The following is a 14192-nucleotide window of genomic DNA, read 5'->3' as shown; positions in this document are numbered from 1 at the left end:
TAAACGTATTTAAGCATCTGTTTAATTCGAATGGAGTGGAGGCTTCAGGAGTATACTGACCTAATCCAAGATTGGGATTAAACCCATACTGTAAGGAGGAGTACAGTTAAGATTTGAGTGTATATATATGTGTATACACACACACATATACAATAATAATTTTAATTCATACTGTTTGTACAGAAACAGAGGGAATTCTACAATCATATTCATTTTTATAAACACACACCTTATGTTTTAGAAGTGTCTTGGGTTTTTAAAGGGTATATAAAATCTGCTACATAAAATCATAAACTGTCTTTATGGAGAAATACCATCAGCGCAGGAAGAGAATCAAAGCCACTTTCTCGGCCACTCCCGCCCCGTTTCCGAACTCGCTGTGCTCAGGGGTAGTGTGTGGAGAAAAAAAACGGCTTGTGCAAATAAAGCGCAAGTCAATTTGCTTTCACGACAGTCTTAAAAAACACGTCGGCTACCTGGAGCGCAACACACTGATTCGTACATTTGATTTAATGTATCTGACACGGTGCTTAAAAACAACCTAAACAGGTTAGTCATTAAGGTGTTTTTTTTTTTTTTTTTTTTTTTTTTTTTTTTTACAATAAATAGTTGAAGTGTTTAAAACCACAAACACGAGACATCTGACATTAGCTTTAGTCAAAATTTCCTTAAAAAAAAAGAAAAAAAAGGAACAAATAAAACCACCTTATACAAAAATAGAATTCATTGAACATAAACGATTAGGGAATACTGCTAATCCACAGGATATATAAATATAAACATCTTCAAAATTATCCTTCATGAAGTTCCTCGGAAATGAAGGTCCATGAGGTCCATCCATTTTGCCCAGACTTCAAATTAATATTTCTGGAACACACACACACACACACACACACACATCATAAACCAAATTAAGAACAACCATTCTGCATTCTGCTTATTCACCTGGTGAACCTTCCCCAGTTGCGTCACAGCCTTGTGTGTATAAATTACGCGTACGCGTTCGTCTTTATTGTGAAGTCTTGCGTTTTAAAACCCAACACACAAATGCAAACTTACTCATGTAATTACTCATACAAGCAAGATGTAAATGTTAAATGTCGGGATAAGGGGTGCGGTTAGAGCTCACAGCTTTTATAAGTACTCTGTGTAGAAGAAATCCCGAGAGATCTTTCGTCACCCTTCTTCAATCGGACAGAGCTTCCTTTCCGACGCGTCCAAAAGCCACGTCAATATTTTTACGCCGGGGAAATTTATGCGCATTCAGAACCGGGTTACACTCATTTTCTTGAGTAGACAGGTTTTGTTGTTGCTGTTGTTTAAACACAAGGACTTTTAAGCAACATTAACTGATTCTCACGAAGACGATACGATACAGAGCCAGGGGGGTGTAAACTTTAGAACAGGATATTATTTTGTTTTCTTTTTTTTCTTTTCTTTTCATTTAGTAGTGCACTTCAGAAGCTACATAAGATATTTGCATGTTTCCCCAAAAGACAAAATAATAATTTACACTGATGATCCTGTTCAAAAGTTTACGCCCCCCCGCCCCGGCTTTTAACTATCGTGTTGCCTTCTTGAGCATCAGTGAATGTTTGCACCTTCTGTAATAGTTGTGTACGAGTCCCTCAGTCGTCCTCAGTGAGATCTCAATAATATCGCATAGCCGCTGTTGGATAGGAGTCAACTATGCAGAAGATGCTGAAAAAGCAAAGAACGTGCAGGACCTGGAGGATTTTTCTGAAATTGCCTACAGTATTCATGTCTGGGGTGGGACCTCGGGTTTATTCTTATTTCACATGTTACATGCCCTTACCTTCATTTGCGTGTAAATCCAGTCGAGGAGGGTGGTCACGTTTCCATAAACACCCGGCCGGTTTTGAATAGCGCAGCCCTGACCCCAGCTAGTATCTCCCACCAGCCACCACAGAAAATTCTCCGAAGTGACCAGAGGCCCACCGCTGTCCCCCTAAAAACAAGAACATGTTATCGCTGACATTCGCATGACAGACATTTTTCTCCATCCGTGTCTGATAGGTATCGAATGCTGACCTGGCACGAGTCCACTCCACCCTCCAGCTTGCCTGCGCAGATCATGGTGTCCGTGATTTGGCCGTTATAAACCTGCTGGCTGTTACACACCGTCCTGCTAATCAGCGAGACCTGAGCCTCACGTAACTCGTTAGAGGCAGAACCTTGAGAAGGACATGGATTTAGAGTCACACGTTCAGCTTCTTAATTGCTTGCAACTTTATATTTATATTCCCTTCCTCTCGTTTGGTATGATCTTTGTCCTCTGGGGTATAAAACGACTGCTTATAGCTGACAATTCAAGCTACTACCTGCTAAGCTGTTCACTTTAAAAAAAAATTTAATTTTTTTTTTTAAATGTGCACATAATGTGCCGTACTTCTGTCGTGCTTGTTATGTAAATAAAAGTCAGTCACACTAGAACACGATTGGTGAGATATGTTCATACCTTGACTCCTGGTCGCCCCCCATCCAGTAACATAGTATGTTCTTGATGTTGACAAGTCGAGACCGGTGTTCGGCAAGCACACTGGTTTAATGCTAGCTAAATAATCAAAGAAAAAAAGGGGGACATTGTTTGTTTTGCATAAACTTGCTTTCTTCCTGATTTTTTTTTTTTTATTATTATTTGATCATATTTTCAGAATATTTACTCAATAAAAATAATTTTAAAAACGTGAAATAAAGTTTCAAAACCTCTATTGTATTGCTATGTATCGTAGAGACGCCTTCGTGAACTGTGCAAATATTTGCATCTAAAATGTTAACATTTTTCCAGATTTTTACTCAAAAAAATGTTCCCTTTTAAGTGTTCAACATTTCAAAAATTTTGTAATGAATATTATATTTATCATAATTTTTTTTTATGTCAATTTTAAGGCAAACATTTTCACATTAGATCATTACTTTTAATATTTATTTCAGAAGTTTTTTTAATCGTAATTTTAGCAAAAATAATTGAAATTAAATAAAGTATCATCAAAAAGATTTTTTTTTTTAAATCCAGGAATCAGAGAAATGCGATATTGTGATATCTTTTTCCTTTTATTTCACCCACACCTAGATATAAACGTAACCGTGTATATGTTTTTTGACAGCACACTTCCTTGTAACTCTTATATTGTAACTCACACGATATTTGGAGTGGCGTCCACAGTTTCATCAGAGCAATATCGTTATTGTTATCGGTGTCAAAGCCGGGGTGAGAGATGATCAGCATGACCGAGTTGCCGATGGCGGATTTCATCTGGCTCAGGGTCAGATACCCGGCGTACACCTTCCACTGACTTGGAGATGAAAGTCTGCAGAATGAGGAAAGAACGTCACTGAGTAACAGCGGATAAATAAAAAATAAAAAAAAAACAACAAAGATGTCGTCACATGGGCTTACGACTGAACGCAGTGAGCAGCGGTGACGATCCATGATGGAGTGATGATCGATCCTCCACACGTGTGACTCCCCCTGGCCTGCAGACTGACCTGCCATGGCCAGCGTCCCAGGTTATTCACCACTTCCCCTCCGACGATGCGCGTTCCCGGAGCGAGAGACTTTCCGCAATCTAGAGCACAACACAAGGAGCAATTCATAACAGGGTTACAAAATGACTCAACTAACTCGCTATGGTGCCATGTACTGGACCCATCATGTGACAATGTTAATGAGATTTGATCAGATCATGGGTTGTTTAGTTTTTTTTTTTTTTCTGATTAAATAATATACAGTGCCCTCCACTAATATTGGCACCCTTGGTAAATATGAAGAGTGTGAAAATTTGTCTTTATTGTTTAACCGTTTAAAAAATTCACAAAAATACTCTGCTGTCATGGATATCAAACAATTGCAAACAAAACACAGGTTTATATTTTTTTTAAATTTTTAACAAACTTTGTTAAATATAGGTGTGCAACATTAATTGGCATCCTTTTAGTCGATACTTTGTGCTAACTCGGTTTGCTAAGATAACAGCTCTGAGTCTTCTCCTATAACGCCTGATGAGGTTGGAGAATACATGGCGAGGGATCTGAGACCGTTCCTCCGTACAGAATCTCTCCAGATCCTTCACATTTCGAGGTCCACGCTGGTGGACTCTCCTCTTCAGTTCACCCCACAGGTTTTCTATGGGGTTCAGGTCAGGGGGCTGGGATGGTCATGGCAGGACCTTGATTTTGTAGTCAGTAAACCATTTTTGTGTTGATTCTGATGCATGTTTTGGATCGTTGTCCTGTTAGAAGATCCAACTACCGCCCATTTGAAACTTTCTGTCAGAGAAAGTCAGGTTTTCATTTAATATCGGTTGATATTTGATAGAGTCCATGATGCCATGTATCCTAACAAAATCTCCAGGTCCTCTGGCAGAAAAACAACCACAAAACATTAAAGATCCTCCTCCATATTTAACGTCGACATGAGGTACTTTTCCATATGGCCACCTCTCTGTGTGCTCCAAAACCACCTTCATCTGACCATAGAACCCGATCCCTTTTCCAGTAGTGTCTAGCAAACTGAAGACGCTCGAGTTTGCTTTTGGATGAGAGTAGACGCTTTTTTCTTGAAACCCTTCCAAACAACCTGTGGTGATGTAGGTGACTTCGGATTGTAGTTCTGGAGACTTTCTGACCCCAAGACATAACTAACATCTGCAATTCTCCAGCTGTGATCCTTGGAGATTTTTTGGCAACTCGAACCGTCCTGTTCACGGTGCGTTGAGACGATACAGACACACGTCCAGTTCCAGGTCGATTCATGACATTTCCAGTCGACTGGAACTTCTTAATTATTTCCCTCATGGTGGAAATTGGCCTTTTCAATGCTCGTTCTATTTTCATATAGCCAATTCCCATTTTGTGAAGCTCAACAACCTTTTGCCGCACATCACAGCTACATTCCTTGGTCTTACACATTGTTATGAATGACTAAGGGAATTTAGCCTGTGTGTTACCTCATATTTATACCCCTGTGAAACAGGAAGTCAGGCTTGAACAATTTCATGTTCCTAGTCACCCTACAAAAAAAAATAAATTATCAATGGGAATATACTGTATAGGAAATATATTTTTCTCATATGAATTCATAAAGGTGCCAATAACTGTTGCCCACACATATTTACCAAATATTTGTCTTGATAAACCTGTGTTGTGTTTGCAGTTGTTTGATATCCATGAGTATTTTAGTGACTTTTTTTTTTTTAACAAAAGATCAAAAGATTCAACAATAAAGACATTTTTTCACAGCCTTCTTTGATCATATTTACCAAGGGTGTCAATTAAAAAAAAAAAAAAAAAAAAAAAAAGCACTGTACTCCGTTTTAGTCAGCATTTCTGATAAACAGTTCAGCTTTCGGTACTTTATGCTGATGAATCATAACTTGTTCTACAACAATTCTTGTTTTTCATGTTCCACTAATTCCTGGTGTGACGGTATAAAGTATAAAGGTCAGCTTCTCCACAGGGTAGAAAGATTTAACAAATCATTTACCGATACACTTCAGGGTCACCACTGTGTTCGTTTGGCATCTCGCACTGGAAGGAGAAACAATCAATAAATCCGTTTTACCAAGAAATAAAGCGTTTTTATTGTATTTCATGTATTTTACATGTAATTTACATTCGCATAATTACCGTAACTGTTTACTGTATTATTTGATTTGTTGCTGTATGCAATACTTTTTTTATATATATATATAATATTCATTTATAATATCGACCCTTTCTAAAACAAGTAAATAGATGCAATAAATACATAAACACAACTTCATAATACATTAATAAATATGTAATATAGGACAACCAGGTGAATCTAGATTCTTAAAGCACTTGTCTAACGTCTATTTCCTTTTCGTCGTTCTTGGGTCTGTATTTGGTCAAATAGATGTTTCCGGATGTGTAGTAACGGTCATCGATTTATAATTGGTTAATTATACAAAATATAGAAAACAGTACATTATATCATTCTAAACGAAAATGAATATAGATTTGCAGTCGCTCCAGGATTTTGCGATCGCGGAAATGAACACGAAATCAGGCAAACGCCACAATGTTCCGAGGGGCTCGCCGTTTTTTCTAAAACTACGCAGATTTTCTGCAGATTTGGGCCGAGACTCGTCATGTGACATCATCACAACGCACATTCAGCCAAAGCTCTCTTCGATTCACGTGTGTCGAACGTAAGAACGGTTGAAAGGTCTCATTTACCGACAAACACGACTGCGAAAGACAATTCCATGCAATTATGCCAATTCAAAGACTTTTTAAATAGGAGCAAAGAAACTCAGCGAAATCCTGTACGGACTGGATATGGACAGTTGGTCTTTGTTGTTATAATTTATGAATGAACGATGAATAAATTCCCCAGTGACCCTTTTCTGATTCAGTGTTTTTCAGTGTTCCTAGGGAATAGTGGTTGGGTTAACAGACCACGCCCACTTCTGGTTAAAATACAAATATTTAAAAATATATATTTTAAGCATTAAACCGACACAGAAAGTACAGGGCATGGCCAAACCTCATTTGAACAAATTAGTTAAGTGAACTTTGAACTTATGACTTTCACCCCAACAACAAAAAAGAATAAAGTATAAGAGTAATTACAGTTTAAACTGTGAAACAGACCTGTTCGAGAGAGAGCTATGTACAGGCTCAGAGTTGAGTACGTTTGAGTAATCAGATTTGAGGGTCATGTAGCCGTCTCCTGCGCTGGAACCTGGATCTATTGTCCCATAACTAACATAGTCAGAACTGAAACAAGAACAAAAACAATTACACGTCCAAGGAGTCATTCCTAAAGATTGTTCATGACCAAGGCTCCTATCAGATTTCTGAAGACTTCAGGCAGGCCATTATTTTATTCATGTTTAGAGATTTTCTCACCTGGAATATCCGATCTCCTTACAAGCTTGCTTCCCAGTGTTGTCGTTCCACCTGTCTGAACACACTACCTTCCATTTCTGGTCTTCGTTTGAAAAACTCTGCAGGATGGAATTAGGACCGTATAAACGAACTGGGAAAAAAACAAACAAACCACAGCGCTTATGGTTTTCGGAAATTGCCTCCAAATATAACTATTATTCAGTGTTGAATATGAAAATGTGTCCTACAGCACTGGGCCTCGTCCTCGCCTGCTGGACAATCCGCCCGTCCATCACACCACTGCGACGAGCGCACACACGTGCTGCTCCGACCACACGTCCGGCCCGTCACGCACGCTCCGGCTACTGTTTTAAACACACAGACGCCCGTTCAGACAGACTCGGGACTTCTGGAAAAAGTTCATTCTTACTGACGTGACGACTCGTTACTTACAGAAGTACCAGAGCAACACGGCCGCTACTGCCAGGATGATGAAGATGAAGATAACTGCTGCTGTTATGCACAGACATCGATTTCTGCTGACTTGTATAAGAAAGAAAGTGCAATGAAATATTACACTAGGGACCCATTTTCGGTTTACGCTTTATATGTTTGGCTCGGTCGATCTAATGGACACGAGCGGCCATTTTAAACCATTTTCAAGTCATTTATAATGATATGGGAGATAAAAGGGTTAAAAATGATGGGATTCTGTCATTTAAAACCAAAAAGGTGCAAAAAAAAAAAAAAAAAGATAAAAATATACAACAACGTTGGTGTTTTTTTGGTTTTTTTGAGTTTTCAAGTATTTATTTCTAGAAAGAAGCTAATTTGGCAATAGAACGAGAAAGCTTCCTAGTAGTACATAAAAATATACGGCATTAGACTCGGTTACCTTTGCGTCCCGCTGGGGTATGAGGAAGCCCCGATGTGACGGTGTAGTGCGTGTTGATGGGTGCAGGTGCTGCGTTCGAGTACAGAGGTACGGTGGGATAAATCGGCGGTGGATATCCAGGCGCTTGTACGGGAGGTCTTTCTTCTCCATAATGAAATCCGTAGTTTATATGAGAGGGGTTGTTATGCATCTGGAAGACGAGACATGAGAATAAGTCAGCACACGTTTCAACAAACGGTGCCCCCGTCCCAACTTTTTTGAGACATGTTGCGGCCATCAAATTCAAAATGACCTTATTTTTTTCCTTAAAATGGTACATTTACTCAGTTGAAACATTTGATATGGTTTCTATGTTCTATTGTGATTACCATACGGGTTTGTGAGATTTGCAAATCATTGCATTCTGTTTTTATTTACATTGTACACAGCGTCCCAACTTTTTTTTTTTTTTGTAAAACAACAATAGGAAGAAACATATAAATGCACCATCAATGAATGGAAACTGAATAAACAGGTGTTTCTTGTTGACCAGGTTCAAACTATTAAAAGCTTGGAATGTCTACTCTTGGTTTGAGCCCTGGGTTTCACCTGTGAAGACTCCATATGTTGTTTAAAAAAAAAAAATAAAAAAAAAAGATAAACCAACATGAAGACCAGAGAGCTGTCTGTAGGAGAAAAGCAAGCCATTTTGAAGCTGAGAAAAGAGGGAAAATCCATCAGAGCCATTGCACAAGCATCGGGCATAGCCAATACAACAATATGGAATGTCCTGAAAAAAGCTATACTTATAAAGTCAGCTATATCAATTCTGTTACATCATAGAAATTATAAGTAAAGACAACATCTAATACTTCGAACGCATCGTAGGTATGAATGTTCATTATCCATATGACCTTTGTAAATGTTACCCTGTACTCTTTTATCTTTAATACATTATTTTAAATTATTTATTGCTTTTTGAGTAAAAAAAATATATATTTATTTTTTTTTAACTGATTTGTCTGTTAATTATTTATTTTCATTTTATTTATTTATTTATTTTACCTCTAGAGGTATGGACTGACAAACCATACACACTGAGGAATGTGACATTCCCTCACACACAACAATTAAGTCATCATTTTGGGTACATGAAACCACAAGGTAACTACTGGAACCACAGCATGAGTCATTACACAGGAATATGGTGTTATTACCAACCGTGTAATAATATTTAATAATAACATAAACAAAGCCCAGGGCATTATTTAACTAAAATAATTACTTACTATTTTCACCCATGATTTTGCATCTGCGTTGTTAATGGATTAGTCATGAACTTTTACGGTAATAGTTTAATGTAATAATACTGTTCGCCAATACATTAGTTTGGTCTGTAAATACGACTGTTTGTGCTAGGTTAGTTATATTAAAATATTATAATCTTATATATGCTTGGACTCCTGACCATCACACCCATATGTGGTTCTTCAGTAAACGGTTACCACAAGGTTTGAAGTAAACAAGTGTCTAGAATGAACATTTACGCTGTGATGGCCAGGACGACAATTGCTATGATAGCTTTCGGCCTGCAGTAACCACAAGCAGTTCTCCATTAGTGAACAGTGGAGAAGTTCAACAAGACAGACTTCATGTAAAAACTGTAAGGAATTTTCCTGGTTACACAACTGCACTATTTGAGCATGTAGCATCACCCAGATGAGGACGGGTTCCCTTTTGAGTCTGGTTCCTCTCAAGGTTTCTTCCTTATATCGCCTCAGGGAGTTTTTCCTCGCCACCGTCACCACCGACTCGCTCATTAGGGACAAATTCATACATTTAAAATGTATATCCTGAATTTATATATTTCTGCAAAGCTGCTTTGGGGCAATGTCTATTTTTAAAAGCGCTATACAAATAAAACTGAATTGAATTGAATAGAATGTTTTTGTATGATGCAGCATCGTAGCCTTCAATTGAATCAAACCTGTTCTGGCACGACTACACCTTTGCGCACAAAGCATGTATGGCTTGCCAAGAATGTGTGTAAGTGTTTGTTAAGTGTTTGTTTTTCAAGAGTCCTGAACTCCTTTGACATGAATTGTGCACCTGCTCTTCTTTAGTAACATCAGTGCCTGACTTCGCTAATGCTCTTGTGAATTCCCATAACCGTGGTCCAAAATCTAGTGGAAAGCCTTCCCAGAGGAGTAGAGGCTGTTATAGCAGCAAAAAAAAAAAAAAAAAAAAAAAAAAACTCCATATTAGTTTTGGAATGGGATGCTCAGCAAGTACATATGCGTTTAATAGTAAGGTGTTCACATACTTTTGGTCAAGCTCTAAGTAATTTTATACGGCTTAGCAAATCGGGACATTAACTGTGGTATTAATTTTGAGTCAATCCCAAAGATTCTTTACACTCTGACGTCAATTTCGGCCAATAGACTTCTCATTTCTCAAAAAATCAAATTATTTTTTTCATAGCAGAAAAGAACACGACGCAATGACGTATGTTGTGTCCGCTGTTTATGTTTACGTGCCGTGCCAACTTCAGAAGGCAGCTATGGTGGGTTTGTTGTTCATTTCATTGCCTTTGTGGCCGAATTGAAGCCATTATGCACTACTGCCAGGAACTAATAGTAATAAAGACTGTTTGTAATCCTATAACATACAAGTTTGCTTCTTAAATTGTCGCACAGAAATTAGAGAAGTCAATGACATTTTCCATAGAAAGATGGCTCCATGGACAACGATTAGCTTGTAAAAAGGTTACGTATTACTTGATTGTCCATATTGAAAAGAAACTAAAAAGCTCCTATTGTCCTGAAAACCAATGAACACTCAGCTCTTTTAAACCAGGCATTACTATTATCTATTATACAAACAAAACATGGATTTTCATGCTATAGGGTTACTGGGACAGCCATCTTGAAAACCCAGAATCTCCGTTTGGCTGTTTAAAAAAATACAGTGTGTTAGTAAGATGTTGAGCCATGGCGAGCCACCTGAACAGCTTCAATGATCTTTAACTGTGGCCGTTGGAGCGATGAACACGGTTCTTCCAAAGGATCTTCCCAATATTCCCAATTGGTGTGATGGAGAGCAATGTGCTGTGTAACACATGTTCAGTTGGGTTGAGATGAAGGCCATATGATTTACAATAATTTAAATTACATGTAAATTCATCAGAGAGCACTCGTGCCCTGTGGTTTAAGTCGGGGAGTTCTGGGGGTTGAAGGTGTGGAGTCTTCCTTCATGGTCAAGAAGAACTTTGTATTGATTTGCAGTGACGCTTCAGTCTAAGGTAACGAGTGGACCCCCACCCCCACCCCAAACAATGACAATACAAAGCCACAGGTTTTTCCTTTAATTCGTTACGTGTCTAGATTTTACGTCCACACAAGATCGACTTTTTTGACTTGTCAGCTAGAATAAGCCAGTAGCTTCGGTGCAAAATAAGCAGACAAACCGACAGTGTCTCGGACGATCAAGGATATTTGGTGGACGATTTTTCCAATTTAGTATTCCTTTAAGAATTCACCTGCTGTTTTTAATGTAGTCTGGTGTTCCTAAACAACTGGTATACATATACACCCTGAGCTGCCAGTTTCACATACATCTCCTAACGAATAAAATAGTAAAATGGTAAAAGAGTGTAGTTTACAGCGTAACACTCCTACACCTGAGACATATTCTGCTTCTGTATGTAATATATTATATATACACACCAGGTGTATAAAAATCAGCAAACGGATAAAAGCTGTCTTTAAAGAACTTACCTCTGAGTCCTGTTGCTTCTGTTGAGTCCTGATCACCTCTGTCTGTTTCTCTCTGCCTTTCTAACTCCGTGTGTACACCTTTCCTGTATTACTGGTCATGAACAGCCACGGGCCACACCTTTTCCCAGTACAAGTGCCGGCCTATTAGGCCTCGTACTTCACTTATCGCCTCAGAATAAACATTACAATTTCCTGAATTACACAGCTCAGAAACTGAACACAGTGACCGGAGTCATATAACGACACAAGTGTGAAAATGGAAGTATGCTTGTGTTTGCATTTCTGGCTTTCCTCATACATGCATGTGCTTATTGTTATTCAAATTACATTAGACTGATAGCGTGAGAGAGAGAAAGACTCGCAGTCATATTATAGGATTTCTGCCTGTCGGGAATCCATACATGTCTTTCTGAATTTAATATAAGTATTCTTCTGCAGGGTTGCCAGGTTCATGGTTTTACATTCCCTGCTGAAATATACAGCAGAAACCTTCACAGAATTTGTAATGCTTTTAATGGTTAATTGTACTGGTTGTAATGGAAACTATAATGGTCCGTGTGGGTCTCTACTGGTCATTTGTTGCATTCTATTGGCGGCATGTTATGTCTAGTGGATCCCATTAAGGACCAATAATGGTAATGGTTTTAATGGTTAGCGGATGGTTCGTAATGGTATTTGTAGTGGAAACAATTAGAATGTTTGTGATGGTTTCTAATGTTTGTTGTTGTTGGTTTTTTTTTTTTCCCTAGCAGGTATGTTACTTGTTTTATTGGATTTTAATTAAAATTATTTTTTAATTTACTTCAGTTTTAATTTTTTTTTTTTTACTTCTGTTTAAATTGAAATTTATTGTCATTTATTTCTTTTATACATTTAAGAAAAACGCAAAGTACAAAATCCCACACTGTATTTCCTTCTTCCCGTCATACAACAGGAACGGTGTTATTTATAGTAAACAGTTCCGTGTATGTGGTTAAGCTCACTTGGTTAAACAGTCTCGAATTGCACTCCTGAGCTCGGCATTTTAGTGGACTTTATCGAGTCAAACCCGTATCCATTAACACTAGAATGATACAGAAGAAAAGAACACCACGCATTAATCATTCATCAGATTTTACACTGGGCTGCGAGTTTATGAGTTTACTAGCTCGGTATGTTTGCATACGCACAGAGTGTATTGCGTATAACAACAGAAACGGAACAAGGTTTTGTTTTGTTTTTTTTTCTCAACACAAACTAGATGTAATACAATCAGGGGCGAAAAAAAATCTTTATCACTCTACTTAAGCACTCCAGGTATTTGTTTTACAGTTAATACTCAAGCTGTCTATGAGTCATCTACAGGCTGAACGACTTCACCGCTAAAACTCTCAGTCATTCATCTGACAACGAGCAGTGAATACGTTGCACTTATTATTCTTCGTATTATTATTCTTCGTTCAGGAAGTGTCGATTCGTTTCCTATAAACAATATTAACACGCCCATTCGTTATCGGAATACGTGACAAAAAACGTCGGAGTTTTCTGTCAGATGATGTTTGTTTAATATTTATGGAAGGAGTCTCCAGTGCGAGCGCTTCGCATCAGTCAGAGGTAGAGCGGCAACTTCGAAAGACAACTTGAGGACGGAGAAGTTTACGCTTTCCGGGTTTCTCTGCAAAATGCTCGTATTTTTTCTGAGACTTATGAGTCACTGAGGGAAGTGTTAGTGCTAGCGTTAGCGTTAGCGTTAGGAACTTGTTTAAGAACAAAACACCCAAAACGGAAAAACACAGCAAGAGGGCTTGGCTTTGTTTAAGAAACTCACAAATCCTGCGTGCTGTATCATGCACACACATACACATACAGACGCTCAAAAGCTCTGACACACCAGAATTAGGTTCAGGAAATTCAATCCTATTACATGTACAAGTCAAGTGCAGACGTTTGTGTATCCGATAAATATTATCTGCTATCTCTCTCTCTATATATATATATATATACTGTAAAAACAGAGTGCCTTTCTAAAATCTCCTCATTAATTAGTGTCGGAAACTGTGGCATTCCTTACCGTACCTAATAATCCCTTTCTGCTTTAACTCCACCCCTTTTCTTCCTATTTTAATATACAGAGGCTACTTAATCGTTATCTATGGGAACATTTGCTCTGGGTCACAGCCCGTTTTGGGTGCGAGGTCTGTTAAAAGTTGGTGCGAATGGAAGCGTTGGTGTCTGCGGAAAATGAGGAAAATGACCAGATTATAAATAAAATTTTTTTAAAAATCAACATTTTAAAGTTTGTACAGTGGTGCTTGAAAGTTTGTGCACCATGGTCTGTATTTCTGCATAAATGTGACCTAAAACATCGTCCGATTTTCACACGAGATATGTAATTGGATCGTTCTCCTCAATAAATAAATGAGCGAGTATAATATTTTGTCCCTTTGTTTAATTGGGTTCTCTTTGTCTACGTTGAGGACTCGAGAAACATAGGCTCGAAAAGGGTTCGCAAACTTTTAAGCACCACTGTAGTTTTATCGTGTCCCGTTTTGGGGTATGTTACGCTCAAAACAGCTGCAGCTTTATTCCCAAGCGTCGAATTTCCCCACAATCAGGCATGATGTGTAGCACCCGAAAGTACTCGCGGATCTCCAACGGTAATCCAACATGGCGGATTGCAAGCGTTT

At 38.3% G+C, this 14192-nt stretch overlaps 2 protein-coding genes across 2 annotated transcripts in view; both read right to left on the bottom strand.

The window, feature by feature from the left end:
* tmprss2 (transmembrane serine protease 2) lies at positions 1-11655 on the bottom strand. The gene is made up of 13 exons (XM_017489886.3): positions 11527-11655; positions 7772-7961; positions 7330-7419; positions 7125-7241; positions 6898-7027; positions 6640-6765; positions 5507-5550; positions 3422-3590; positions 3163-3332; positions 2480-2575; positions 2053-2195; positions 1817-1969; positions 1-867 (listed from the first exon to the last, which is right to left on the bottom strand). The coding sequence occupies exons 2-13, from the start codon at positions 7959-7961 to the stop codon at positions 859-861; spliced, it is 1437 nt and encodes a 478-aa protein (XP_017345375.1). The 5' UTR covers positions 11527-11655; the 3' UTR covers positions 1-858.
* The window catches only part of LOC108276914 (collagenase 3), a 26974-nt gene continuing 18260 nt past the window's right edge, over positions 5479-14192 (bottom strand). Inside the window, exon 11 of the mRNA XM_053686674.1 lies at positions 5479-5489. The gene's annotated coding sequence lies outside the window, so the exon portion shown is untranslated. The remainder of the gene's footprint in view (positions 5490-14192) is intronic.

The sequence above is a fragment of the Ictalurus punctatus genome, chromosome 16 (assembly GCF_001660625.3).
Source record: "Ictalurus punctatus breed USDA103 chromosome 16, Coco_2.0, whole genome shotgun sequence".
NCBI lineage: Eukaryota > Metazoa > Chordata > Actinopteri > Siluriformes > Ictaluridae > Ictalurus > Ictalurus punctatus.
The sequence above is the reverse complement of the archived record's forward strand: the minus strand, read 5'-3'. Positions and strand labels throughout refer to the sequence as shown.

Coding starts and splice junctions, on each gene's coding strand:
- tmprss2 (XM_017489886.3), bottom strand. CDS start 7,961: ATGCATAACAACCCCTCTCATATAAACTACGGATTTCATTATGGAGAA. Junction 5,551..6,639: donor CATAGCTCTCTCTCGAACAG/GTCTGTTTCACA, acceptor TTCTCCTTCCAG/TGCGAGATGCCAAACGAACA. Junction 2,196..2,479: donor GGGGGCGACCAGGAGTCAAG/GTATGAACATAT, acceptor GTCCTTCTCAAG/GTTCTGCCTCTAACGAGTTA.